The sequence below is a fragment of the Triturus cristatus genome, chromosome 5_2 (genome assembly GCF_964204655.1).
Source record: "Triturus cristatus chromosome 5_2, aTriCri1.1, whole genome shotgun sequence".
NCBI lineage: Eukaryota > Metazoa > Chordata > Amphibia > Caudata > Salamandridae > Triturus > Triturus cristatus.
Genome location: NC_140588.1, coordinates 7,028,089 through 7,054,533, shown reverse-complemented (window position 1 = coordinate 7,054,533; position 26,445 = coordinate 7,028,089). Strand labels below are relative to the sequence as shown.

Sequence of the window (26,445 nt, the reverse complement as noted above, 5' to 3'; positions counted from 1 at the left end):
CGCATTATTGTTTTGTTTGCAGACTTCGGTTACAAATTCAACTTTGCGAAGTCACACATTGCGGAAAATACAGTGTTGTTCTTGGGGTACGAACTCAACAATGAAGGTCGAGGATTGGCTCCGCACTTTCTAGAGAAGTGTGCATGCCTCCGTGCTCCTACTTCACTGAAGAAATTACAATCCCTGCTGGGTTTTTTGAATTTCGGTCGAACTTACATCCCGGATTATGCCCTGCGTATCAAGCCGCTTTACACCTTGGTACAACCTACTTTTTCCAAATCTTGTTGGCTGCCAGAGCATTCAGCTATATTGCAGTTATTGCAAGCTGACCTTCTTGCTTCTAAGTACTTACTAACACGTGATAACCACACTAACGTGGTCATAAGAATAGTGCCCGGCACAGTTGGTTTCACATACTTAACGTTCAATGAGGGCGACACCGTCCCCATTGCTTACAAATCTCACTTGTACACTTCAGCTGAACTGCGTTTTTCCGCTGTTGAGAAGGTTCTGACAGCAGTGCAGATGGCGATTCTGAAAGACCGAGCGCTGTCGCAAGGAAAACGCATGTTGGTGGTAACACCCTATCCTGCCCTTGAGGCGGTGACAAAAGCGAGTGTACCAAATTCTAATGCTTTGCATCCGAGGTGGATACAATGGGCTACTTCCTTGACTTCGCCGGACGTCACTTTTATCTTTGACGTGGCACTTCAGACTCAGGAGTTTTTGCAGTATGAATTCGTTCATCCGGCTCCTCTGTCCTTGCGCCCGCTCGAGGATTACCATTGTGTCATATACACTGACGGGTCTGCGCAACCCGCAACTGGATCAAAGCAGGCCTATTCAGCGGCTTGCGCAATTGTAGTCGGTACTTTCGTAAATGGAGAATTCCAGTCCGATGTCGTGCATACGCAGTCATTGGGTGATTGTACCGCGCAGTTGGCTGAGCTTCGTGCTCTGGTGCTAGCGCTAGAGTTTGCTGATCCCTGAGTCACTACCCTTATAGTGAGTGACTCCTTTTATTGTGTTCAATCTTACAAAGACAATCTACATTTTTGGTCTCAGAATGACTACCATGATTCCAAAGGTAGCACGATTAAGCATAAACTGCTTTGGGTTCGAGTGGCAGATCTTCAAGAACGTCTGCCTCTCGTGAATGTAATTCATACTCTTGGTCACCAACGAGTTGGTGTCCATGCTGTTGGCAACAGCCTAGCTGACGAGGCAGCAAAGACAGCAGTGGCGACATACTTGGTAGCAGCAGTTACAAGATCCAAAAGTAAGATCGATGATGACATCTTGGCAGCTATTGCTGCCACAGAGCAGGGAACGAAGCCACCAAGAGGTTTCCCTGCTCGTTACCATTATCGCTTAAGTCCTCATAAAGTCCCATTAGTGAGGATTAATGACGTTGGTGACAGATAGATTCCCAACGCGGACTGCAGACCTTCTTTGATATTGGCGGCACACGAGGGCATGGCGTCCGCGCATGCCGGCGTTGCGGCTACTGTATCTCTGCTACAACAACGTTACTGGTGGTGCGGTTTGTACAAACAGGCCAGAGCTTATGTTCTTAATTGCGACATTTGCCAGCAGATTAAACCTTCAACTGCGGCGCGCCCACCACAAACTCAGTTGTACATATCTAATAAACCAATGGGTTGTGTTTATTTAGATCATTGCGGTCCTTTTACCTCTGATACTGCGTACAAATACATCTTGGTTGCAGTAGATTCGTGCACACGTTTTCTGTGGGTGCGGCCACAAAGGAGTGCTGATTCTCGCACTGTCATAAAAGATATGTATGTCTTTGTTGGGAGTTTTGCATGTGGTACCTTTCATTCTGATCAGGGCCCGGCGTTCGCCTCTAAGGCGTACAAAGAGGCCATGAGAAATTTGGGGGTCCAAGTCAAATTTTCGTCTCCATACTGGCCTGAGGGTAATAGTGTAGTGGAGCGAATGAACCGTGACTTAAAGTAATCTTTGACAGCCAGAGTTTTGGGTACTGGCCGGAACTGGCTAGCCCACTTGTATGACGTGCAACATGCACTTAATAATCTCCCTAGAAGGTCTCTGGGTGGGCGGACCCCATACATGATGCTCTTTGGTGTTCGGATGTTTGTTCCAGACCTTGATGGTCTAGACATGGCGGCATCAGCCGCACCCTTTGATGTAGATGAACACTGTGCTGTATTGCAGAATCTTCAAGAAGCCAGAAACAGTCTAGCGAAGGAACACGTACCCTCCTCATCTGAAGCTGAAATTCAGATTCCAGTAGTCGGCTGGCTACCTCGAGTTGGTGATCTGGTCCGTGAGAAGGTGGAGAACAAGAAGGAGTTAGGCCCCTCTTATCGTGCACCTGTTTCAGTGCTTGGAGTGCAGGGTACTAGAACAGTCATTTTACCTCCACTTCCTGGTCGTAAGGATAACAGGTACATTTCGATTGACAATGTCAAGCTACAGCGAGTGGCCGATTCTTCTTAGTATGACTCCGGCGGTTTCCTGCCCTTCGATGCTGAGAAATTCTGTTGTGGCCCGAGCTTCTGACACAGTGCCTGATGTTGCCGTCGAGATGCATGCCGTTACTGGTCCCTTGTTGCCACAAACACCTAGTGGTGTGCTTGAAGACGTTGAGTATGCTTATCCTGCGGATGTTACCTTGCCTGTTTTACAATCCACCACAGTTGCCCTCTCACAAGACTCTTTCGATTCTCATTCAATGACTTCCGTTGCCCTGTCCAAAGTTTCGATGTTTGTGGCCTGGTTCAAAAGACATTTTTTAATTCCCCCTTGGACTTACATTTGGCTGGTGCTCATATGTGTTGTTTTGTTTATGTCCATTGGCTTTGTGGTAGTGTTTTTTCGACTTATCAATGGACACTACCTGAATGAAAGGTCTTCGATTCGACTTATTAATGGAACTTTGGCCCCCCCACTCCTCATCACACATTATGAAAAGGGACCAGACTTTTGTGAACATTACTGCCTGGCCTGTACGTGATGGGATCGCTTGGGATGCCGTTAAATTTCAAATTCATGGCCCCGCTGAAGTGATTAATGTGCCAAATGTATTTCGTGTTTCTATGGGTGATGTCGTTAAGCAGAACATTCACTCAGATGATAGGGATGTTCAAGCCATAGAAGCACTGTTTTCTGATTTGAAATATTATGCTGCGTTTGATGCTGAGGATTTGTATTTAGATACTGCTAATTATGATGAGCAATTTTGTTATCAACATTATGGCACGCATTACCTACACAAAGCAAATACGTTTAGAAATTTTGTAAATTATACACAATGGGAACACTGCCCCGCCCCTAGGAGGGGCAGCTCTGCCACGTTGGTAGAAAAGTACACTTATTTTTCTGATTTTAGTGTGTCCAACCCGGCCTCCTTTTATTTTAAAGTTGCGCCTGAATCTGCTTCTAAAGTTAGGCTGACACACACCAAATTATTGTATTCCAAGTCCCTTATGGACGAGTTGGCAATTGGTGGGTATGATCTGTGGAAAGCTACAGTCGATCTTAAATCGGTTTGGGGCTCCAAACGATGGCAAGTACAGGGAACAGAAGCTTTGCATCGTGCCTGTCTTATCCCGAATCATATGTTATTTTTAAATTCCTCGATTTTTCAGACAACCTATTTTGGATTGGCTACGTCTAAAAAATTGAATTCTCCCTCCGTTCCGGATCTGGGTGCTTATCCCAATTGGGGTAATCATACGGATCTATCTCTTGATATGCTGCAGACACAGGTTTCCAACACGTCCTTCAATATTTCTGAATTGAATCCGGATGGGTGGTTGGTGTGGCAAACGTGTTCGGACTCCTGTCAACATAGGTTTCTGGATTTAAAGAAGGGGTATACACAGGTTCGTGTGGACCCCCGTTTTGAATCTTCTCACACTGTAACTACCTACTCAGTAGGGAAGTTATGCCTGTCTTGGCTGCAACATTCCACTTTAGCGTCTGCTAAACTTCATTTAGCATGATTAAATGACAAAATAGATTTGAATGATTTTGTTAAGGGTCCTGCTGTTGGCAGGCCCAAACGATGGGTGTATGCTGTTTATAACGAAGTTTGGAAGTTATCACAAATTGAGGCTGCATCCAGGTTACGTGCTATTGATCAAGCCAATATGGAAAAGGTGTTGGCTGTAATAGATAATAGTATTAACACCCTCTCTTCTAGAATTTATACCTTAGATAATATTGTATCATCTGTGGTAGACATTGTGCAGGATGATTGGTCTGTATTGTATCATGGTCAAAATCAGTTGCGTTCTATTATGCAGTTTGCATGGACGTTGCAAACTTTAAAGGCAGGGAGAGTCCCTTGGGATTACATGAATACTTCATCTTTGTTCCTTCCTTTTAATTTAACTGCAAAACAGCAGTTCATGTCCATGAAAGATGCTACATATTCATTACTACACATTGAAAAGTTAGAACCTTTGCCTTTCTCTGTTGCTGAATTGAATTCTGCTGTGTGGCTTGTACATGGGTTGATCACGTTACCGTTCCCCATGTTTAAGTTTAGTTTGTGCATGAAACATTATGCGTTAGGCAGATATGAACAACTTGGTACCGCCTTCCTGCACGAAATTTGGTCACTTCCTTTCACATATAGATGTGTGAGAGACGGCAAGGAGGTTTACTTGAAAGGTGAAGAGTGCACTTCCACTCCAGATCACTCTGTTGTGTGTAGGCACATTCAATTGCATGGTGCATGTAATGTGCATGCCCCTAATTTAGCTTGCGTCCTGAAAGGGATTCCTGTGCCAGTTATAACGCCGTCTTTTACGCTGCTTGCTAACGGTAGTTATTTGCTATTAAATAATGAAGCTTGCTGTGGGATGTTAGTGGGAATTCCCTACATAGTGACTGTATCACAGAGGGTAGTTTGCTGTAATAACGTCCTATTCCCACCCCCGCATGGCCGGCTCGATGTATCCATCTGACCTTCCATTCCAACCTTGAAAGCAGAGTTCAACAAGATGAGCAGAATAAGGGCTCTATTGTCTCAGAAAGAAGTCGCGTTGACTTCATCCCGGGAAACATTTGTCCTTCACGTAGCAAACACGCGCACTGAGGTGCAAGCGCTTTTAAATACTGATCTACCCCTTCATTTTGGGACTCTGATACAGACTATCTTTAATGCCTCACCCACAAGCGGCATAGCTAATTTTTTTTAAATTGTGGGCTCTGGCCTCGTGACCTCTTTTCAAACTATTTTTGGAGTGATCCCGGCCTTTTTTCATTCTATTTTTTCCAGCGTCTTCGGAGGTCTCCCTTTGCTTCTCGCCCTCATTGCTGGAATACTTTTGTTGATCTGCGCCCTGCGCTATGGATGCACAACTTGCGTCACACGACAACATGTCCCGGCTGCTCCATCTTCGTAACGGGATGCTTGAATTCTATGGCACTTTATCGCTGGCAACTCTGAGCGTGGCCTATGGATTGTCCTTCCGGTTTGCCTACTTTACTTGTGTGCAGCCAGTCTTTCATTGCCTAGATTGTCCGTTCCAATGGGCTCTGGATTTGTGTCTGTCTAACTCGGTGTCTCCTGACCCGGATTATGATCGACTAATGAGCCCCTTAGTGGCTCATGAGTTGGACTGTTCTGGTGTCGGGATTATGGCCTATGCAGCAGCGCATGGAGTTCTTGGAAATTGGGACATCGGAACGGCTGCGATTGACTTCTTAGTAAGAAGTTATCTTGAAGAACACGCCAGTTGTCCTCGTCTGGTGCTGGAAGCTCCGGTGGTTGAGGAGCATGTATGTTCCTTCCATGTCCTGAACTGGATGGCAGATAATTTTGCGGAACGTTCCAATGATTTCCTCTTGGAAGCCGTTGCAACTTATTGTGCCTATACATTGATGGATTGACTTTTTTACTTTCATTTCGTCCTACGTCCTTCAATGATGTTTTTGTTATCCTCTACATGGTTTTTTTACTCCGTTTTAACTTTTTTCTTTGGTTTTTTTTTTCTTCAAACTTTTTCACTTACCTTCTATGGACTTACAGTTCATGCCCTTGGTTCCGTTCTATCAAACTTGAACTCTGCGTTCTTGCAAGTGCGCCACTACTGGTTAGTGGTCCGATCAAGGGGGGGTGTAGTGAAGATCGTTATCTACATATGTACAATGCTAAATTAGCATAACCGCGTTAGATGTTAGAATGCCACCTTGCCGCTTTTGCACACAACACTGTAGTCACATGTTATTCAATTGAGAAATGCTTACTCGACTTTGCTTCACATGAGAACTGTCTGTTGTTAACATCCCAAACAGTGAGCAGCGACCTTGGTCTGTACACAGTGTAAAAGAAACAGTCTGGGTCGCTAGACGGTGCATGTTGTTGAGTTCAGGTTGATCGGCCCACTAGTTTAGCCATAACACGCACGCAGCTGCAAATACCTGAAAGTCGAGTGCTTTTAATATTGCAGTGTTACATGTTTTCATTACATTCGGAAGAAGAGCGTTCCTAGGAGCAGAGCATAGCTGATCCTGTGATGTGAACTCTCTGAGCTGATCTTTGCAGTAATACTATTAGTGTGTTAGAGAAAGGAAGGTGGCTTAGATCCACTGTCATTTTAGTATGATTACTCCTTTAATTTTCTATGGTATTGTAACTATGCTGATGGTTTTGATTTTAATTGTTTGTCTGCTTATGTTAGCCAAACTGCTGCATCTTAGGACATGAGGTTTATAAAATAAACTCTCTAAACTTTTACCGTGTCTCTGTTTATTCTGTTGTGGACTGGTACGAGAATAATTACGAAAAGGTATTTCTGATTCCCACCATTCCTGAGAAATATACCAAGTCGCTTGTTCTGGGTTGTCTATACATTGGGACCGCCGAGCTAAACCTCGGATAACGAATGGGACACTGATGCTGGCCGGATGAGGGGTTCTGAGGTGAGTTTTTGGTACACCGCAATTCAGGGCCTGGGTTCCTGCGCATAAGCAGAATCCCTGCAACAGTCCTAAAACCCCAGCACTATACAGTCTTCCAAAGACGCATAAAGATGTATTAGATCCACCCATTCGTCCTATTATCTGGACCATTGGCTCAAGTACTGAGCCTCTTTCTAAATATGTTGACTCTTACCTGTGTCCTCTAACACAGGCATATGCCTCTTACATTCGGGATTCAGGGGATATCATCAGCAAACTTGAGGGTATGCCGTTTAATTCGAACACAGAAATATTGGTAACGCTTGACATTGAGGCATTATATACGAACATTCCCCAATGTCAAGCTTTACAAGGGGTAGCATCTCTCTTGCAGAGATCCCCTGGAGATAGACCTCAAGGCTTCGTGCTCGAATGCCTTGAAATAGTTCTCATGAATAACTTCTTTGAATTCAATGGGTCACTGCACCAACAAATAAAAGGCACCTGTATGGGAGTATCCTGTGCCCCAAGTATAGCGAACACCTACATGGGAGAATGGGAGATTAGGAATGTCTTCAATGAGGCGGCTCCATTTTTTGACAATGTCGGAACGTGGAGACACTTCATTGACGACATTTTCTTTATCTGGAAAGGAGACAGCGATTCTTTACATGAGTACATAGCATGGTTGAATGCAAGTGACAGTAATTTGAATTTTACAGCTAAGAGTAGCTCCCTTCATGTAGAGTTCCTGGACATTTTGATTTCTGGGTCCAACAACTTCCTTGAGGTCAGTTTGTTCAGAAAACCAACAGCAAAAAATACAATATTACAGTATCAAAGTTTTCATCCTGCAATTCAGAAAGACTCAATCCCGTTGGGTGAGTTCTTACGGGTTAGGAGAAATTGTACCAACATGTCTGAGTTTCATAAACATGGGGATGCCCTGAGAACATGATTGCTAGCTAGGGGTTATCCTCATAGACTAGTATTACAACCGTGATGCCCTTTCGGAGGGAATACATCGCACCTCTAAAAATCAGGTGGATTGTGTTATTAATCATTCTCCTTTTAATTTCAAGATAAAAAACATTACCCCCAAAAATTTGAAAATCTTGAATACCAACAACAATGAAATCCAGTTAGAGCAACCGCTGGTGGCTTACCGAAGAAATCGCAATTTACGCGATATCTTGGTACACACCAGACCTTGCCCACAGAATAACATGCGACAGACTACTATAACTGGCCTACCAGTTGTGATGGGTAATCACAAACGTGGATCCTGTCATGCCTGTGACTCTGCTATTATTACGGACTCCATTCTGTATCAGGGAGTCAATGTTAAGTTAAAAGATCTTACGAACTGCAGGAGTCAAAACATTATTTATATGTTGAGTTGCCCTTGCAAACTGGCCTATATTGGTGAGACATCGTGTGCATTTAGAGTAAGATACAGCGAACATAAATTTGCGATCCGTACGAGTAAGACCATAGCTCCGCTTGTTCAATACTGTCTTGAAAAACATCACTCTGAAGAAGATATCAGGTGGTGTATCCTGGAAAAGGTCAAAGGTTAGATAGGAACACCTATGGAGATAATTCGTAAAAGAAGGGAAACCTTTTGGATCTTTACCTTTGACAGTGTAAATCATGGGCTGAATGAAGAGATTCAGTGGAATATCACTAGACCTTGGTAAAGCCTATAGGCTGAGATTACAGATGATGTTGAGCAATGCCTGCCAGTATGATTAGTGGCAGAGTCTTTTAGTGACAATAAGAAAATGTAACCCTGGTGTCTAGTGGCCTTTCTGCCCCTGGGGCAGATTGGAGGCAATTGCCTCAAATCTGCCCCCAGGGGGCAGAAAGACGTTTGGGGCAGAGCGAAGGAGGGAGCATTAACCCATTGCTAGGAAGGCTGCACCCCTCCTTAAAAATTATCCCTGGTGTCTAGTGGAAGGATCCCTGCTTGGGGATGGCCCTCCTGAGGTGACCCCCAAGCAGGGATTCAGATGGAAAAGGTACCATTGAAAAGGGGAGATGTTTGCATCTCCGGCAGGTGTCTTGCGGACAGAGAAACTATATCCCCGGGGTGGACTTCCCAGGACACAATAAGGAGATGTCTCCGGGGGATGGGGTCCCGGGGGCCTTTCGAGTCTCAGGGATGGGGGCTGTGTGCCCCCTCCCTTGTAATTATTGGTCCTGGGAGAAGTGGTCCCAGGAGCTTGTTTAGGCTCAGAAAGAGGGACGCAGGCGTAGACACAATGGAGAATGGACAAGCCACAGACATACCCGAATTAGCGAGGAACGAAACTGGAGGAAACACCGACACCTCCCCATGGCTCACTCAAAGACCACCCAAACAGCAGAGGCGGCAACATTCGTTCTATCAAAGAGCAGGATGTTCACAATAGGGTAAAGCAGTTATCAGCTATAAAGGGACTGTAGAGCGATTCCTAAAATAAGGTGATCTCAAGAAATACAACAGCAGTGTCTTGACTCGTGTAATAAAAGTGAAATTGAAGCCAAGGCAGCGATGATGGATCATCCGCCCCATATGACATCAATGAACAATAGGACAGGGTTCATATTGGGAACAGTTGTTCCGGAAGGTTTAAAACTAGGGATTGGGATTAGGCGGTGTTTCTTCTTTTTCCTTTTTTTTAGGTACTCTTCAGACAGAAAGACTCAGATATCAATGGATAGACAAAGGACCGTGTTGAGAGGTGTTGCCTGGAGGGGAGCGGTTGGGGGGAGAGGGGGTCGGAGGGGCAACTACACTGAATATTACCCCTTAAGTGCGCACTTCAGAGGCTCAGCTACAATCTGGGAAATGGCACTTCAGGCTCTAACGTGGAAAGTACGTGGGTTAAACATGCCGGCTAAACACACAAAAAATTGGAAATACCTATATGATGGTCACTACGATATAGTCGCCCTACAGGAGACACACCTCAAATAATCAGATGCTCATAGACTCAAGCATAAAAGCTACCGTCTAATATTCCAATCGTTCAACTCCACCAAGCACAACAGGGACGCATTACTGTTTCACTCGTCACTGACATTTCAATTAGAAGGCTCCAAAACAGACAAAGAGGGTAGAATAGAGATAGTAAAGGGGTGCCTGCGGGGGAAAATTTGTACAGCGGCAGCAATTTATGCTCCAAATACTAACCAGCTCCCTTTTATAATGAAAACACTAACAATGTTGGGAGACTTCGCTGAAGGGGAGGTACATCTAATGGGAGACTTCAATCTTACCTGGCACTCGGGGATGGACACTACTTAATCTCACAGAGCCCAGACAGCCAGCTTCTCCAAAACCGTCAGAAACGCAATAAAGGATTTGGGTTTAATTAACATATGGAGAGAGCTTCACCCAACAGAAAGAGATCACACTTTCTTCTCACATATTCATCGCACTTACTCAAGACTTGATTACATTTTTATGAGTAGAACACTAAAGCGCGACATACACACCGCCGACATTAAATCTATCATTATCTCAGACCATGCACCGGTATCGTGGTCCTGTGAATGGTGAGAACGCTCCCCCAAACATATACGTTGGTCTTTCCCACAGGCGCTACTGCGAGATAGATTTGCTTGGGATGATCTCCGTTAAACCATAAAGAAATTCTTTCAACTAAACCACCCTCAGAACGTGAATCCTTCTAATAAGTGGGAAGCTTTCTTAGCAGTCCTGAGGGGACATTGTATAGCAGCAAAAGCAGAATTAAACAGGCAAAGGGCCCTGGAACGTCGCTCCTTAGAAGCAGAGCTCCAAGCCCTAAAAAAGGCACACAAGACAGCGCCCAGTCTAACCCGGTTCAAAAGACAATATGAGGTGGAGAAACAAATATCCAAAGTAATTACAAGGTTGTGTCAGTCAGTCAACAATAGCTTTATTCGGTTAATAATTAAAACCATCAAAGCATACGGCAAAATTTCATTGGCAAATAGTTACAATCAAAATAATCTACAAAATCTATTCAGACAAACATACAATTAACAATATTTCATAAATACAAATTTAAACAAATAATTGGCGAACAATCATATTAAAAAGTATGTCAGCCCTAAAATTATAAAATTATTACGTTTTCAAGAAAGAAGAGCAAAACCCCCATCTCCAACTATCGAACAGACTTAAAAATGGGGGAAGGATTCACAAAGCTACATTCGATTTCTACATCTAATAGCCCCAGTAAGATAGCTGGCTACAAGGTTGTGTATCTGACTTATTTTCATGCACTTACACCAAAAAGTGCATCTAGTGCCAAAGAAAATCCAAGGAAAGTGTAACATGGTACAAAAGCCTCCACACGTGTACGTGAACCCAAAGTGTAATTATAAAGTATTCTAGGAGGATAGTATATTCCATCACCACACGTGAGATCGCCTATTTATATATTAAGTTAGACTCCCCACTTGTGGCTCATGCTGTGGGAAACTAACAAAAAAGGCCAACTAAAACCCTAAGTCGATAAAAATACTAAACGCTCACTTGAGACTATCGTCTGGGCACCACATATGTAATAGAAGCGGCCGCTCCTAGCACCGTGAAATGCTATGTCAAACTGCATTCTCAGTCCAGTCTCATCTCTACAATACAGATCAAGAGTGGCACTGGTCAAAAAAAGACAGCGTATAAAGAAAATTCCAAGACAGGAGCAAGAGCGAGATAAAAATACCTTTAGTATTCTGTTAAATATGCACAATACTCTGGGCTGTTGATTTAGGTGTCACTTCTTAGCAGGTAACTGCTAAAAAACAATAAGTGGTAGACAGGGCTTACTTAAATCTATCCTAGCCCATGTCATCATGATCAAAAAGTAAATAGAATAAAAACGGGGCGGAAAAGACACTCACCAGTGTGTCCAACTCTCCTCTAAATGTCTCAGGCACTCCGCATATGTCGTGAGCCCCGCAACGCCGAGTCCGCAGCGTTAGAAAGCAGCCAGAGGTAGACCGGATAATATCTGGGTAGGGTCACGCGCAAACTGAATTAGTGTTTGAAATTTCTTTATTGCGTGATTAATAAAAAATCTTTGCAATTAAGTTGAAAAAAAAGTACAAAAGAAAGCCCCTTTGCAAAAACGCATAAAACAACTCATTTCATTACAATGAGGTTAGTTTAAGACCATTTAAAATGTAACAATGTGTTTATACTTTTATGTTTATACTATTTACTACAAGTGAAAATTATAAAATATCTTTAAGCACACCTAGATTAAAAACTTGAAATCCAAGGGTTTCCAATTGACAAACATTAACTTATGCTTTTTCTACTTGCTGTACCCTAAAAATTCACAACAAATCTAACAAGACGACTGCTTAACAGATAAAGATTATGGATCTGAAAATACATTTTGAATTTTGGCGTTTTTAGTCAATTCATGTGCTAGCAGAAGGATTTAACATGGTTTTTGCTATTTTCATGAAACGTACCAATCTACAAGCTAGTTGAATGTCTCCACCTGCAAAACAGGCTTTTAATGCTTGTCAGCGTGTTCGAAGCCATCTTTGGTTCAAGAGTTGTTTTAATAATAGTCTTCGCTCTTTCTCTAGACCTTTGCAGCTGCACAGTAAATGCAAAACGTCCTCTTTTCGGTCACCGCAAAGGATACAGTTCATTGTTATTTCCAAGCGTTTCCATGGGGGGAGATGTTCTTCTGCTGGTAGGGCTCCCATCCTCAATTGCAAGAAAGATTCCTTCACGGCCCGTGAAAATCCTATTCCCAAATAAGCTTGTGGTAGAGACCTGGTATAACTCTGGATGACAAGCCTCCCATGGGCCCTCCTTGTGAGTGTGGCTTTATCTTCTTCCAGAGATAATGTCTTCACTGTTTTGTTTACGAGCTGCTTGAAACATTTGTGGGTCCCATTCACTTCCCAGAGGTCTTGTAATGCAAGAGATCTTATTGCTGTTTGGAGATAGACCATTGCTGGGCAGTATTTATTCCTTTCCAGCTCTTTCCATAAATATGAATTCAAAGTACCTGTCTCAGCTCCCAACATTTGGTGCAGGCACCCTTGCGTGCTATTTGTTGTTTTTGGAGGACGAACTCAAGCCTTAGTTGCGCTGGCGAAGTGTACTGTGGGAGGTTAAATATTATTCGCATTCCTTTGGACACCACTTTATCCAAGGTGGTCTCATCTCTCCCTCTCATACATTCACTGCCATGAGTTATCGACGGTAGTAATCTTGCTTGTAATACTTCTAGCCAAGGGATTAAGTTTGGACCTGTTATTTTGTGCTTGACGCTCTTTAATGCAACGGCCAGAGATATCTCTCTGTTTTTGAATTAGTAGAACTGAAAGAAATGCTTCAGCTCGGGATACGTGTTAGATCGCGCTCAAGCGGGTCCTATTGCCACGTGAAAACAAGCATTAGGCTAAATGTGCAATAACAACCTTACACCAAGGTGCAGGGCAAGCTAAAAAGTCTATTGTAAAAAGACAAAAAAAAAATATGTGTATTTATTTATATAAAGGTCAATACCCAATGTACAGTAAAAGTCTACAAATGGTTATGTAAACTAAAGAAACAAGAAAAAGATAGAAACCTTCATCCCATGTGCAGGACAACCTTGTAACTTATTAAGAATGCTACACTTCGGGGGAATCATCACAGAACTATAGAGCGCACTACAGGTTTGTATATTCAATGCGTAGTTTCAATATATGAGACAGATTGGCAACTAAGTAAATAGTCATATACCAAGAAAGTCATCACATAGGAGTTGTACTCATACCAGTGTATACACAACTGGTACAAACAATCTAGGATCATGTACATTATACAACTTCATCTTATCAACTATCACAAACCAGATAAAGTAATCTATTTCTTAATAGCGAATTGATCTCTGTTGTGTCAACTAGATTCACTAAATCAATGCCCAGATCTCATCATGGTCATTGAGACCGTGGGTCGCTGTCTTATATTTCTCAATCATCATCGCCTCTTTTCTAGTAAGTAGGAATTGTAAACCAGCACTATTACAGCACTTGACCACCAGTAGAACAGACCAAGGCATCTAATCTTCTGTATGGTTGCATGCCACGTAATGTTCAACCAAGAGGGCGCCCTGAATCCTGCATTTCACCCTGGATTTGTGTTGTAATATGTGCATTTTAACTGGTTGTGAGGTTTGGCCTATATATGTCTTTCCGCATGGACACATTACGCAATAGACAACTTTTTTTGTGTTGCAGATAGAAAAATCCAGCTGCACATGTTTTTGTCCGTTTATCATCACAAATTTAAAATCTTTTGTCATGTTACATGCTACAGAATTGTTACATCTGAAATGTCCCACTGCTGGTGGGAGACCTAACATCCCTCTTAAATCCTTCTTTGTAGCCTGAGGTCATGCTGCTTTTACCAGATATTGTCTTATATTTTTTCCTTTCTTAAAGGCAAATAAAGGTCTTTGGATGCCTAAATGTTGTACTAGTCTCCTGTTTTTTAAGATTATTTGGGGATCAACAATTCTTATCGCGGGGTAAAACAGGCTTGTTTTAAGGCTGCTTTTACCAGTTTCTTGGGGTAGCCAATCTCCAATAACTTCCCTTGTAGGGTTTCAGCATTTTGGAAATAGTCACTTTTGTTGGTGCAATTTCGCCTAATCCTAAGAAATTGCCCGTAGGGCAGATTTTCTTTAAGACTCCTAGAGTGTCCACTTGTAAAGTGGAGGAGTGTGTTCCAAACTGCTGGTTTAGTAAAGAGGCTCACCTCTAATTTCCCTCCCTTGTTCATGATCCAGACATCTGGAATCTTTTCCTTACTTTACGTAATGGTGAATCTCAGATTCTGTGCCCTTGTATTAAGCCAACCATGGAAAGGTTTCAAGGTATTCAGATCCCCTTCCCATATCATTACAATATCATCAATATATCTCATCCAATGATGGATGTTTGATTTAAAATCACTCGATTCATTGAAGATATATTGATCTTCGAAGCAATCCATCACCAAATTGGTTATCTCTGGGGCGAAACAACACCCCATAGCTACTCCCTTGACCTGCAAGAATAAGTCATCTTTTAATTTAAAAAAAATGTTTTTCAGGCATAGGGTAGCCAAAGATGTGATGAACTCAGTTGGTCCTTGATGTGGTCGTTCCCTTTTATTCAAGACCATCTCAAGCAGGAGTAAGGCCTCGTCTTGCGGTATGTTGGTATAAAGGCTTTCGATATCAAAAGATACCAACAGTTGATTATCACTGTGAAATGGAAGATTGATTCGTAGTGTGTACTTTGGAATCTGCAATTGTTTTCTCAATTGATTCTAAAAGAGATTTAGCATCAGTAATCGTCTGATCACCTCCAATTTCCTCTTAAAGTGCTTTAATCTCTTTAAGCTCTTTCGCACTAGTCTTAAGTGCCATTTGAACTGACAAAACAATCCAATCTCTGGAGCATTTAGTGCCCACACCACCCTCTCGCGCAAAGTTACCACAGCCAAGGGCAAATTTAATGCAATCTATGCAAATCGGGCCGAACTGACGTTACTCAGGCTGAAACAAACATCATACACACAAGGTAACAAGGTGGGGAAAACCTGGCGCAACAGCTCAGAATCAAGAGAGACAAAGAATATGTCAGTGAAATACAGAACTGCACAGGCTCTTTAGAAACAGCAGAGCATCAAAAAGCAGACGTTTTCGGGCAATTTTATCAATCCCTATACAAGGCGGAACTAAATTAACGCCTGAACAAAATTACAGGCTGGCAGAACCCATCAGTGAGAAAGAGGGTCAGTTGGCAATAGGCTCCCTAAAACTTTTAAATAGTCAGGTTCGGATGGGCTGACGGCACGTTTTCACAAAGCATTTAGCACAGACCTGACACAGCATAAGACAGCATTATTTAATCACATTGCCACACTAGGAAAGGTCACGACCCCAATGAGTGAAGCACTTACGATAGAAATTCCTAAAGCTGGGAAAGACCCACAGCTGTGCAGCTCCTAACGCCCTATAGCACTTCTTAATCTGGACACCAAAATATACTCAAAAATAATAGTGGCACGCCTAGAAGATCTAATGCCTGAGCTAATTCATCCTGACCAATCGGGGTTCATAAAGGGACGACAGACTCACGATAACGTTAGACGAGTTCTCCACCTCATCAAAAAAAGACTAAAAAAAATACCAGCAGTTCTGCGCGGTCTCGACACGGAAAAAGCATTTGGCCTGGTCGACTAGGCATTTTCTATTTGCAACGATCAAGCGCTTTGGCGATACATTTATCGCTATGATCCGAGCAAATTATGACGCCCCTAGCTCCTTGTGAATGGCGCTAGTGCGAAACCATTCCAATTGGAAAGGGGGACGAGACAGAGGTGTCTGCTCTCGCCCCTTCTTTTCGCCCTGAGTATCGAACCGCTTGCAGCAGCGATTAGAGCCAATCAGGCGATCAAAGAGATAAACTTCGGTAGGAAAGAGCATAACATTTCCTTATTCTCAGACAATATCCTACTCCCCCTCACAGACCCACAGGGCTCCCTGCCTAACCTCTAAAACAAATTAAGTCTCTTTGAAAAAGTGGCAGGTTTCCGTATTAATCTCTCCAAATCTTCTATCTTAAATCTAACCCGCCTGGACAGTAGGATGGAGGTACTCATTCATTACTCGCCCTTTCGGTGGGCAAAGAAAAACCTCACATATCTAGGTATTAAATTGACACCAAGACTCTCCCTATTGTTCCAAGCCAATTATACACCCTTGTTACAAACACTAACTCTAGATTTAAAGAGATGGGCCCCACTCTATCTTTGCTGGTTGGCCCTGAAGCAGGATTTCTGGATAAACTCAAAACCATCGTCAATAGGTTCAAATGGCAAAATAAATGGGTGTGACTCCATTTTAAGCTTCTAGGGCGACTCAGAACGGAGGGTGGTCTAGGGCTCCCAGACTTTAATCTATACTAAAAGGCACCGCAGCTAAGGGTCATTATGGAGTGGTCACAAAGGGGATCGGACAAGCACTGGCTACACATGGACAGTGCAATCACGGGTAGAGTCATTTGGGACTTACTGTGGAAACCCATAACGGACCGTCCCGCTAATGCATATGTTAGTACTCCGACTAGTACAGTCCTAAAGGTTTGGAATGAGGTGCTCAAGAAATCACATTGGACATAATTTCCCTCTCCTTTACCCCTGAATCACTATAACCCAGCGTTCCTACCAGGACTGCACCCGGACCCTTTGATGTCTGGAGGAAGGGGGGCTGTCAGACTCTATAACATCTATTCCATAATACTGAAATTCTCACCTTTGAACACTGCCAGTGAGATTTTAATTTGAGGAATTTTTACACTACCAACAACTACGACAGTGGGCGCTGCAGTCAGAGGCGAGGGAAGCTAGCATGAGGGATCTCACCCCACTAGAAACCTTTGTGAAGAGGACCCAAGGTATCAAGGGCATTATCGCCTCCCTATGTTCTCTGCTTCTATGCACAACACCTGGCCAGCCCCAGCGACATATGGCCTTCTGGGAACGAACCCAGGGTCACGATATCTGACCATAACTGGCAATCACTATGGAGGGACATACACAAACATAACCATTCCCTTAGTCTTAGAGAGGCACACTAAAAATATTATACGACTGGTGCTTATATCCCACGAAGTTGAATTTTTTTTATCCAGACACATCAGATCTATGCTGGAGGGGCTGCAGACTATTGGGCGACTTCCGGCATATTTGGTGGGACTGCCCGAACATTAGCCCGTTTTAGTCTGAAATCTTAGCCCAAATAAAATCGGTCCTGGGCTACCCAATAACTGACACGGTGTCCTTTGTGCTATTAGGGCTAAGGACAGAACCTTCAAAGTACCAGGCAAATGCGGAGAAATGTATTATGTGGCTATGTCTGGGGGCAGCAAAAATGGCGGTGGCGGCAGCCTTGAAGAAGCCAGAGGCACCGTCCATCACTGAGTGGCACGCCCGTCTCTGGCAAGTACTCACTATGGAGCGGTTGAGCGACATCTTTCCGGATGACATTAAAAACTTTGAATATACCTGAGGGGCCCTAGCCAGATATCTCTCGAGGGATTTACCGCTGTTGGCATGTCAGTCCAGAACAAGGGCACTACACCTCTTCCAAATTTAACAGTTTTCCCCTGAAACAAGTGGGATGTCTGGAACTTACCTCCGGCCTCAAGCTGCCCTTCAAGTTCGCACACCTATGGATAACATTAGCCAGCATCAGATATTCCGATTGAGTTCCGTTATTTTCTATTTTCTTTACACCTATTTAGTTTAATGATGGAAGGAGGGAGGGCGGGGGGAGCGTTTTTTTCATGCCTGTTTAAAGTTGCATCTGTAAGAGATTTGCGGACTGTGACCAGCGCTACTTAGTATGAAACTGTATCAGGAAATAGTATCCCATGATGTATTGCTGGTTCACAGGTCTTGCCTGTATGAGATGAAAGTTGTGCAAATTGCAATAAAAAGAACTTTGACAAAAAAAAAAGGAGATGAGTATGCAGAAGGGACACATACTAGCGGGTTAAGCTTTACGCACGCTACGGAGGAGCAAAGTGTAAGAACTTTAGGATGTGCAACATGACTCAACACATAAACTGAGTTCATACCAGTCAAGTCGGTTTGCAGGATAGCGCCGAGATCAGATGGGAGTTTAACAGCAGCCTGCAGCAGTATCATAAACACTGGACAAATAGCTTGTGGGTACAGTGTGATTAAAGATAAGATGTCAGTTAATTGTAAGGAAGACAAGTGTAAATAAAACATTTATGGTATTGCATGGGAGGAGCGAAGCGGATGGAGCTTTGTGGGTACACCAGTGGTGGGACAGGCGCTGTGAGTTTAAAGTGAAGTTGCTGGGCATAGCTGAAGAGTACTGCTGGTGTTGTGTTTGCTGGGGGTGGCGGTGTGGGGTTTGGAGGAGTTTGCCTTGTGGCCTTGTACGGGCCATGAAGGGATAAAGGAGGGTGAGGTGGTGAGAGCAGAAAATATAAAGCCCATACGTTTATACCTCTAGAAATATACAGTGTTAGCTAGTAGACAGAACCCAGAGTAGGTACCGTATGCAGCTCACACCCGTACAAGACTTTATGGCCCAACCATTCTTCTTCATGGCTAACCCAAATCAATGGAACCAGGCCTGTCGACAGAGAAAGAAAAAAGGCCTTGTTCTTTTGCACATTACATGTATTACAAATCATCACACCCCGGATATCTTCATCATTGGTTGATAACACATCCTATTCAGTTTTAGCTGTAAAGTATTAATCCGAGGCCCTGGATTCTTACAGAAAAAAGGGGAAAATGGTGAGCTTTTGTTGGAAGATCTTTGTTCTGCAGCCCTGTTAATTTTGTGGACTTTTCCCTCAGCGCAGGTTATGTGCTTCATAAGGATTTCAGCCTCATGCAGAGTCTAATGCATTCCTGCTTTGAGATTTAACAATTAATTTCTGCCATGAAGAAAAAAAAGCACTATGATGTGGCCAGCACTGACTGTTTTAGCGCTTTTGTTTTTCTTTCCTTTAAGTAATGCATGGCTTAAAGTAAAGAAAAAAAGTACTATGATGTGGCCAGCGTAAACCGTAAGGGTGGGAGCAAGCGACAAGAGGGAGGTGTGGGAGGGGAGGGAGGAAGCAGCAAGTCAATGGAGAGCGGTAAGAGGAGAGTGGGGTGCAAGAGCACAGATGGTGGGAAAAGGGAGAGACTGGCAACACATGAATGCTTCTAGAGTGCATTTAAAAAGTACCTGCAGGAGCCTGCGGCCTGTGTAAGGATTCTGGCTGCAGACCAGAAGCTGTACTAGGTCCATGCTCCACAGCAGGGACAACACTGAAGCCCCGGAGAAAACAGGAAGGAGTAGGATGTGCTGACCAATCAAAAGCAAGCAGGGAGACAAGAATGATGTGGAAGCTAGCCAATGGTAAGTAATGGTACGTTTTAGTCAGGCTTGTCAGATGTTTGTTCCAGGCATGCACCATCACATTTTAGCAGGTACCTTCAAAGGAGTACAAAGGCCTCTTTTTTAATTTTAAAAAATGTGTCCTCTAGGGAAAAAGAAAATATGGTAGATCAGCATCCAGCGCTATGTTGTGGAATTAGCCATGCTAGCTGAGCCATTATTAATAAAGAGGGTACTTTTGCTTTAAAAGCTATACAAATAATATGTTGCAGCACGAGTGTGAAGCAGCTCAAAAATCATGAGGTCTGGGGAATATTGACCCATCTGATGGGCCTGGTTTTAGTGCAATACAAATACAAATACGAACATGAGTTTTGCTGATTGCGATACCACCAGAGCAGTGCAAATTTGTCCTCAGTTCTCCCAAGATCAAGGTGAGAAATCATAAAATATAAAATGACCTTAGCAGAAATATTGAAATACAAATATACATTTGAAACTTGATGCAACAAATGGGACAAAAGTTGTATGAGAGCATTACACCATATATTGTATGACCAGTCAGACTGGAGGATTTTGTTTGCAAATGCCTCTCATAGCTGTATCAATGGGACATAAATAAAATATCAATAAAAATATACAGGATCCAATCCAAGGCTTTTTTGCACTGTGGCGTATTACCTGGTTTAGCTTGATGGCAGATTTCAGCTTTTCCGTAACTATATCCTGTGGCTGGTCCCAGATGGTTGCAGTTTTATTGTTTGTTATATATGATTTGCATGCAGTGATCATCTGATTTGTTACCTATGGTTAGAAAAAAAAAGCATATAAATCAAGAGTGAGTGAGTGAGTGAGTGAGTGAGTGAGTGAGTGAGTGAGTGAGTGAGAGAGAGAGAGAGAGAGAGAGAGAGAGAGACCAGATGGTATAGTTAAGATTGCTTTTCCATAGATAATGCCTTTTTAGATTTGCTAATAACTTTGGCTACATTTCACGGATTGTCACAAAACTTTCCAAAATAGTCCTTTTTTGCCTAGTTTGTGATTGGAAAGTTTCGAGGTGATCTGTCAAGCAGGGGGCGAGAGAAGGGGTTTCCCTTACAGCAAAATCCCAATGCATTTTCCATAGACTTCTTTAAGAAGAAGTACCGCAAAAACTGCTGAACGGAATTACATCGAATTTGGCAGAAAGCTAGATCTTGGCCCACAGATTGTGCTTCTTGTGCTTTGGTGTAGATCTGTTCAGTACTTTTTAGGTGATTAATGTTAAAAAGTAATTGTATATCTGGACAGTTGGGTCCGAGAGACTCTTGCGAAAGTCCCTCGAGCCCAATCTTTTAAAAAAAAAGAAGAGCATTCTGATTGGTCTAGGGAGCTTTTCTTTCCCCCTTGGGACACCTGGGGGGAGCAAGTGCTCGGATTTCCTTCCAGCAACATGAGAAAAATGTTGCTTGTAGCCATTACAAGACTCGGGGGTTTAGTCCCCTGTCCTGAAGTAAATATACTTCACTGGGGTGACCTAGTCGAAATGCGTCATGCTGTGGGATATTGCAATAAAGCACAAATAATCCTATGATACGCTGTGGTCTGTACCTGATTCTGCATGAGAATATTGCTTCAGGACTGTGGTTTCTTCATATATATATATATATATATACATATATATACATATATATATATATATATATATATATATATATATATATATATATATATATATATATTCACTGAAAAAACCATAGGTTTCACACATGTTGTAGTTAGCTGGACATTTTACTGATAAAAAAACCAATGAAATTCCCCCGTTATAGTTAGTGCAGGCAACTATAACTCACGCGACCGCAATCCTCTGCTGATGCTAATACTGTATTTAGACACTTATTTGCCCATGTCTTCTTCCATTAAATTTTAGCTATACATATATTACAAATATTTTTTTTTCATAAAGACACATATGTCATCAGCAGAGGATTGCGGTCGCGTGAGTTATAGTTGCCTGCACTAACTATAACGGGGGAATTTCATTGGTTTTTTTATCAGTAAAATGTCCAGCTAACTATAACATGTGTGAAACCTATGGTTTTTTCAGTGAATTTGCAAGGTTTTTTAAATGCTAATTCCTAACTATAACGTGTGTGAAACCTATGGTTTTTTCGGTGAATTTGTACGTTTTTTTAAATGCTAAGTTACTTTACGCCATTCGTGGCGTGCGCGCCCACTTAACGCAGTTCGTTCCGTGCGCGCACCGTGCACGCACAGTAAGCACGCGGTGCGCTTCGCGCACCGCGCGCCCACTTTACGGAGTTAGTGCCGTGCACGCACGGTGGGCAAGCGGTGCGCTACGCGCACCGCGTGCCCACGTTACGCTGGATGGGCCATGTACGCACGATGCGCTTCGCGCACCGTGCGCACATGGAGGACATATTATGCGCTTCGTTGTGAAAGGTTATCTTTTAAATTTGTTGGTCTTAGATATGCAATGCACAAATGGTGCCCTTAAGGCACCATTTGCACACGGGGTGGGGAGAGTATGGATGATTTTTTTTTTTTGATTTTTTTTTACCGTCGGCGATTTTTCAAAAAAAAAAAATTTGACTTTTTGGCCTTGGGGGTTCTTTGGGGACACCATCATCAAGGCTAGGTGGTTAGGACCTGTCACAACAACCCCTTTACATGTTTTTTGCCTTTGTTTTTCCTCCCCCCCTCAGAGTGCGAGAGAGAAAATGGCGGCTGCCGCTTCCTGGTTTCGACCGATTCGAATGTTTACTAAGATCTAACAGCCAATCAGAATCGCGCTCGCGCACGTCACCGTACGCGTACGGTAAGCTTACCGTAAGCGCACGGTAAGCGCACCGTAAGCTGGCTCAGATATATATATTGATTTAAATGCTATTTTCTCAGGATCTACTGAACAGATTTACACCAGACCTACAAAAGGCACTTCCTTGACCTGAGGACTACCTCTCTGCCAAATTTCAAGTAACTCTGTTCGGCCGTTCGGGCTGTAGCTGTGTCTAAATGGTCCTATGGAAAAATGCATGGGAAAAACGCGTTTTGGGACCCCCCTTTTTTCTCAGCCCCCGCTTGACGAATCCCCCCGAGACTTTCAGGGTAGGAGCGGAGCGTAGCGCCCCACCTATTTTGAAAATTTCGCGAGGATTCGTCGACCGGCGCCAAAGTTATTCCAAATAGAATGTTGCGGATTTCCTATGGAAACAGGGTCCTAACTATAACTATCTACTGGCGACCGCCAGTAGATAATATATATATATATATATATTCACTGAAAAAACCATAGGTTTCAGACATGTTATAGTTAGCGGAAATTTTACTGATAAAAAACCAATGAAATTCCCCCGTTATAGTTAGTGCAGGCAACTATAACTCACGCGACCGCAATCCTCTGCTGATGCTAATACTGTATTTAGACACTTATTTGCCCATGTCTTCTTCCATAAATTTTTAGCTATACATATATTAGAAATATATTTTTTTCATAAAGACACATATGTCATCAGCAGAAGATTGCGGTCGCGTGAGTTATAGTTGCCTGCACTAACTATAACGGGGGAATTTCATTGGTTTTTTATCAGTAAAATTTCCGCTAACTATAACATGTCTGAAACCTATGGTTTTTTCAGTGAATTTGCAAGGTTTTTTAAATGCTAATTCCTAACTATAACGTGTGTGAAACCTATGGTTTTTTCAGTGAATTTGTACGGTTTTTTAAATGCTAAGTTACTTTACGCCATTCGTGGCGTGCACGCCCACTTCACGCAGTTCGTTCCGTGCGCGCAGTTCGTTCCGTGCGTGGCACCCACTTTACGCAGTTAGTGCCATACACGCAAGGTGGGCACGCAGTGCGCTACGCGCCCTGCGTGCCCACGTTACGCACCGTGCGCACATGGAGGACATATTATGCGCTTCCTTGTGATAGGTAATCTGTTAAATTTAATTTGTAAGTCATGACAATAATATGCCATGCACAGAGAGTGTTTTTTTTTTTTATTAAAATTTTTAGCGTAAGCGCACCGTACGTGTACGGTAAGCGTAATCGGCGAAATTTTCAAAAAATAAAAATTTACCGTTTTTGGCCTTTGAGGACTCAACTAACATGGCTATGTGCATGGGCGCTGTCTAAACAGCCCCTTTATATGTTTTTTGCCTTTATTTACAGCCCCCCCCTCAGAGTGCGAGAGAGAAAATGGCGGCCGCCGCTTCCTGGTTTCGACCGATTCGAATGTTTACTTAGATGTAACAGCCAATCAGAATCGCGCTCGCGCACGCCACCGTACGCGTACGGTAAGCTTACGGTAAGCGTACCGTAAGCTGGCTCAGATATATATATTGATTTAAAGGCTATTTTCTCAGAATCTACTGAACAGATTTACACCAAACCTACAAAAGGCACTTCCTTGACCTGAGGACTACCTCTCTGCCAAATTTCTAGTAATTCTGTTCAGCCGTTCGGGCTGTAGCCTTGTCTAAAGGTCCTATGGAAAAATGCATGGGAAAAACGCGTTTTGGGACCCCCCTTTTATCTCAGCCCCCGCTTGACGAATCCCCCCGAGACTTTCAGGGTAGGAGCGGAGCGTAGCGCCCCACCTATTTTGAGAAATTCGCGAGGATTCGTCGACCGGCGCCAAAGTTATTCAAAATAGAATGTTGCGGATTTCCTATGGAAAAGGGGTCCTAACTATAACTACCTACTGGCGACCGCCAGTAGGTAATATATATATATATATATATATATATATTCACTTAAAAAACCATAGGTTTCACACATGTTATAGTTAGGTGGATATTTCACTCGTAAAAAACCAATGAAATTCCACCGTTATAGTTAGTTCAGATAACTATAACTCGCGCGCCCGCAATCCTCTGCTCATGACGTCAAATATTACATCACTCATGACATGGTCAGTGGCATCACTCTTGACATCACTGATGACATCATCCTTGTGATAGAGTGGCGGTCGCGCGAGTTATAGTTATCTGAACTAACTATAACGGTGGAATTTCATTGGTTTTTTACGAGTGAAATATCCACCTAACTATAACATGATGAAACCTATGGTTTTTTAAGTGAATTTGCAAGGTTTTTTAAATGCTAATTCCTAACTATAACGTGTGTGAAACCTATGGTTTTTTCAGTGAATTTGTACATTTTTTTAAATGCTAAGTTATGTATGTATTATAATTTTTTTTATATACTTATTTTTCAATAAACTACGTATTAATTTTTTTTTATATTTATGGTTTTTCACCGTGTGCGCACGGTGCGTGCACCCCCGCGATTAAAAAAAAAAAAATGTAAATGTTTTTTTCTGCCTTCAGGGTCCTTCAGGGACCCCCTGACAAAGGCTAGGGGGTCAGGAACTCTCTACCCTGCCCCCTTTTCACGTTCCCCACCTTCCTTTTCCACTCTCGCACTGAAAACAAACAAAATGGCGGCCAACACTTCCTGATTTCGACCGATTCGAACGTTGAATGACATGTAACAACCAATCAGAAACATATATATATGTATATATATATATATATATATATATATATATATATATATATATATATATATATATATATATATTCACTGAAAAAACCATAGGTTTCACACATGTTATAGTTAGCGGAAATTTTACTGATAAAAAACCAATGAAATTCCCCCATTATAGTTACTGCAGGCAACTATAACTCACGCGACCGCAATCCTCTGCTGATGCTAATACTGTATTTAGACACTTATTTGCCCATGTCTTCTTCCATACATTTTTAGCTATACATATATTACAAATATTTTTTTTTCATAAAGACACATATGTCATCAGCAGAAGATTGCGGTCGCGTGAGTTATAGTTGCCTGCAGTAACTATAACGGGGGAATTTCATTGGTTTTTTATCAGTAAAATTTCCGCTAACTATAACATGTGTGAAACCTATGGTTTTTTCAGTGAATTTGCAAGGTTTTTTAAATGCTAATTCCTAACTATAACGTGTGTGAAACCTATGGTTTTTTCAGTGAATTTGTACGGTTTTTTAAATGCTAAGTTACTTTACGCCATTCGTGGCGTGCGCGCCCACTTAACGCAGTTCGTTCTGTGCGAGCACAGTGCGCTTCGCGCACCGTGCGCGCACAGTGAGCACGCGGTGCGCGCCCACTTTACGCAGTTAGTGCCATGCACGCACGGTGGGCATGCGGTGCGCTACACGCACCGCGTGCCCACGTTACGCTAGATGGGCCATGTACGCACGATGCGCTTCGCGCACCGTGCGCACATGGAGGACATATGATGCACTTCGTTTTGAAAGGTAATATTTTAATTTTTCGTATATTTTATAAGCCATGCACAAATGGTGCCCTTCGGGCACCATTTGCACACGGGGTGGAGAGAGTGTGGATAATTTATTATTTTTTTTTTTTTAAATTTTAGTTTTTTTCAGCTGTGATAAGCCATGCACAATTGGTAGGCCTTCAACCACCAATTGCACACGGGGTGCAGAGAGTGTGGATGATGTTTTTTTTTTAAATTATTTTTTACCGTACGCGTACGGTAAGCGTAATCGGCGAAATTACCGAAAAAATAAAAATTCAGTTTTTGGCCTTGGAGGATCTTTGGGGACTCCCTCAACATGCCTATGTGTG

General features: G+C 42.8%; 1 protein-coding gene across 1 annotated transcript in view; it reads right to left on the bottom strand.

Annotated features, from left to right (window-relative positions):
* The window catches only part of DNAH5 (dynein axonemal heavy chain 5), a 5,853,083-nt gene that overhangs the window by 4,967,556 nt on the left and 859,082 nt on the right, over positions 1-26,445 (bottom strand). Inside the window, exon 10 of the mRNA XM_085606747.1 lies at positions 20,487-20,609. Within this exon, the coding sequence (XP_085462873.1) occupies positions 20,487-20,609 (123 nt within the window). The remainder of the gene's footprint in view (positions 1-20,486; positions 20,610-26,445) is intronic.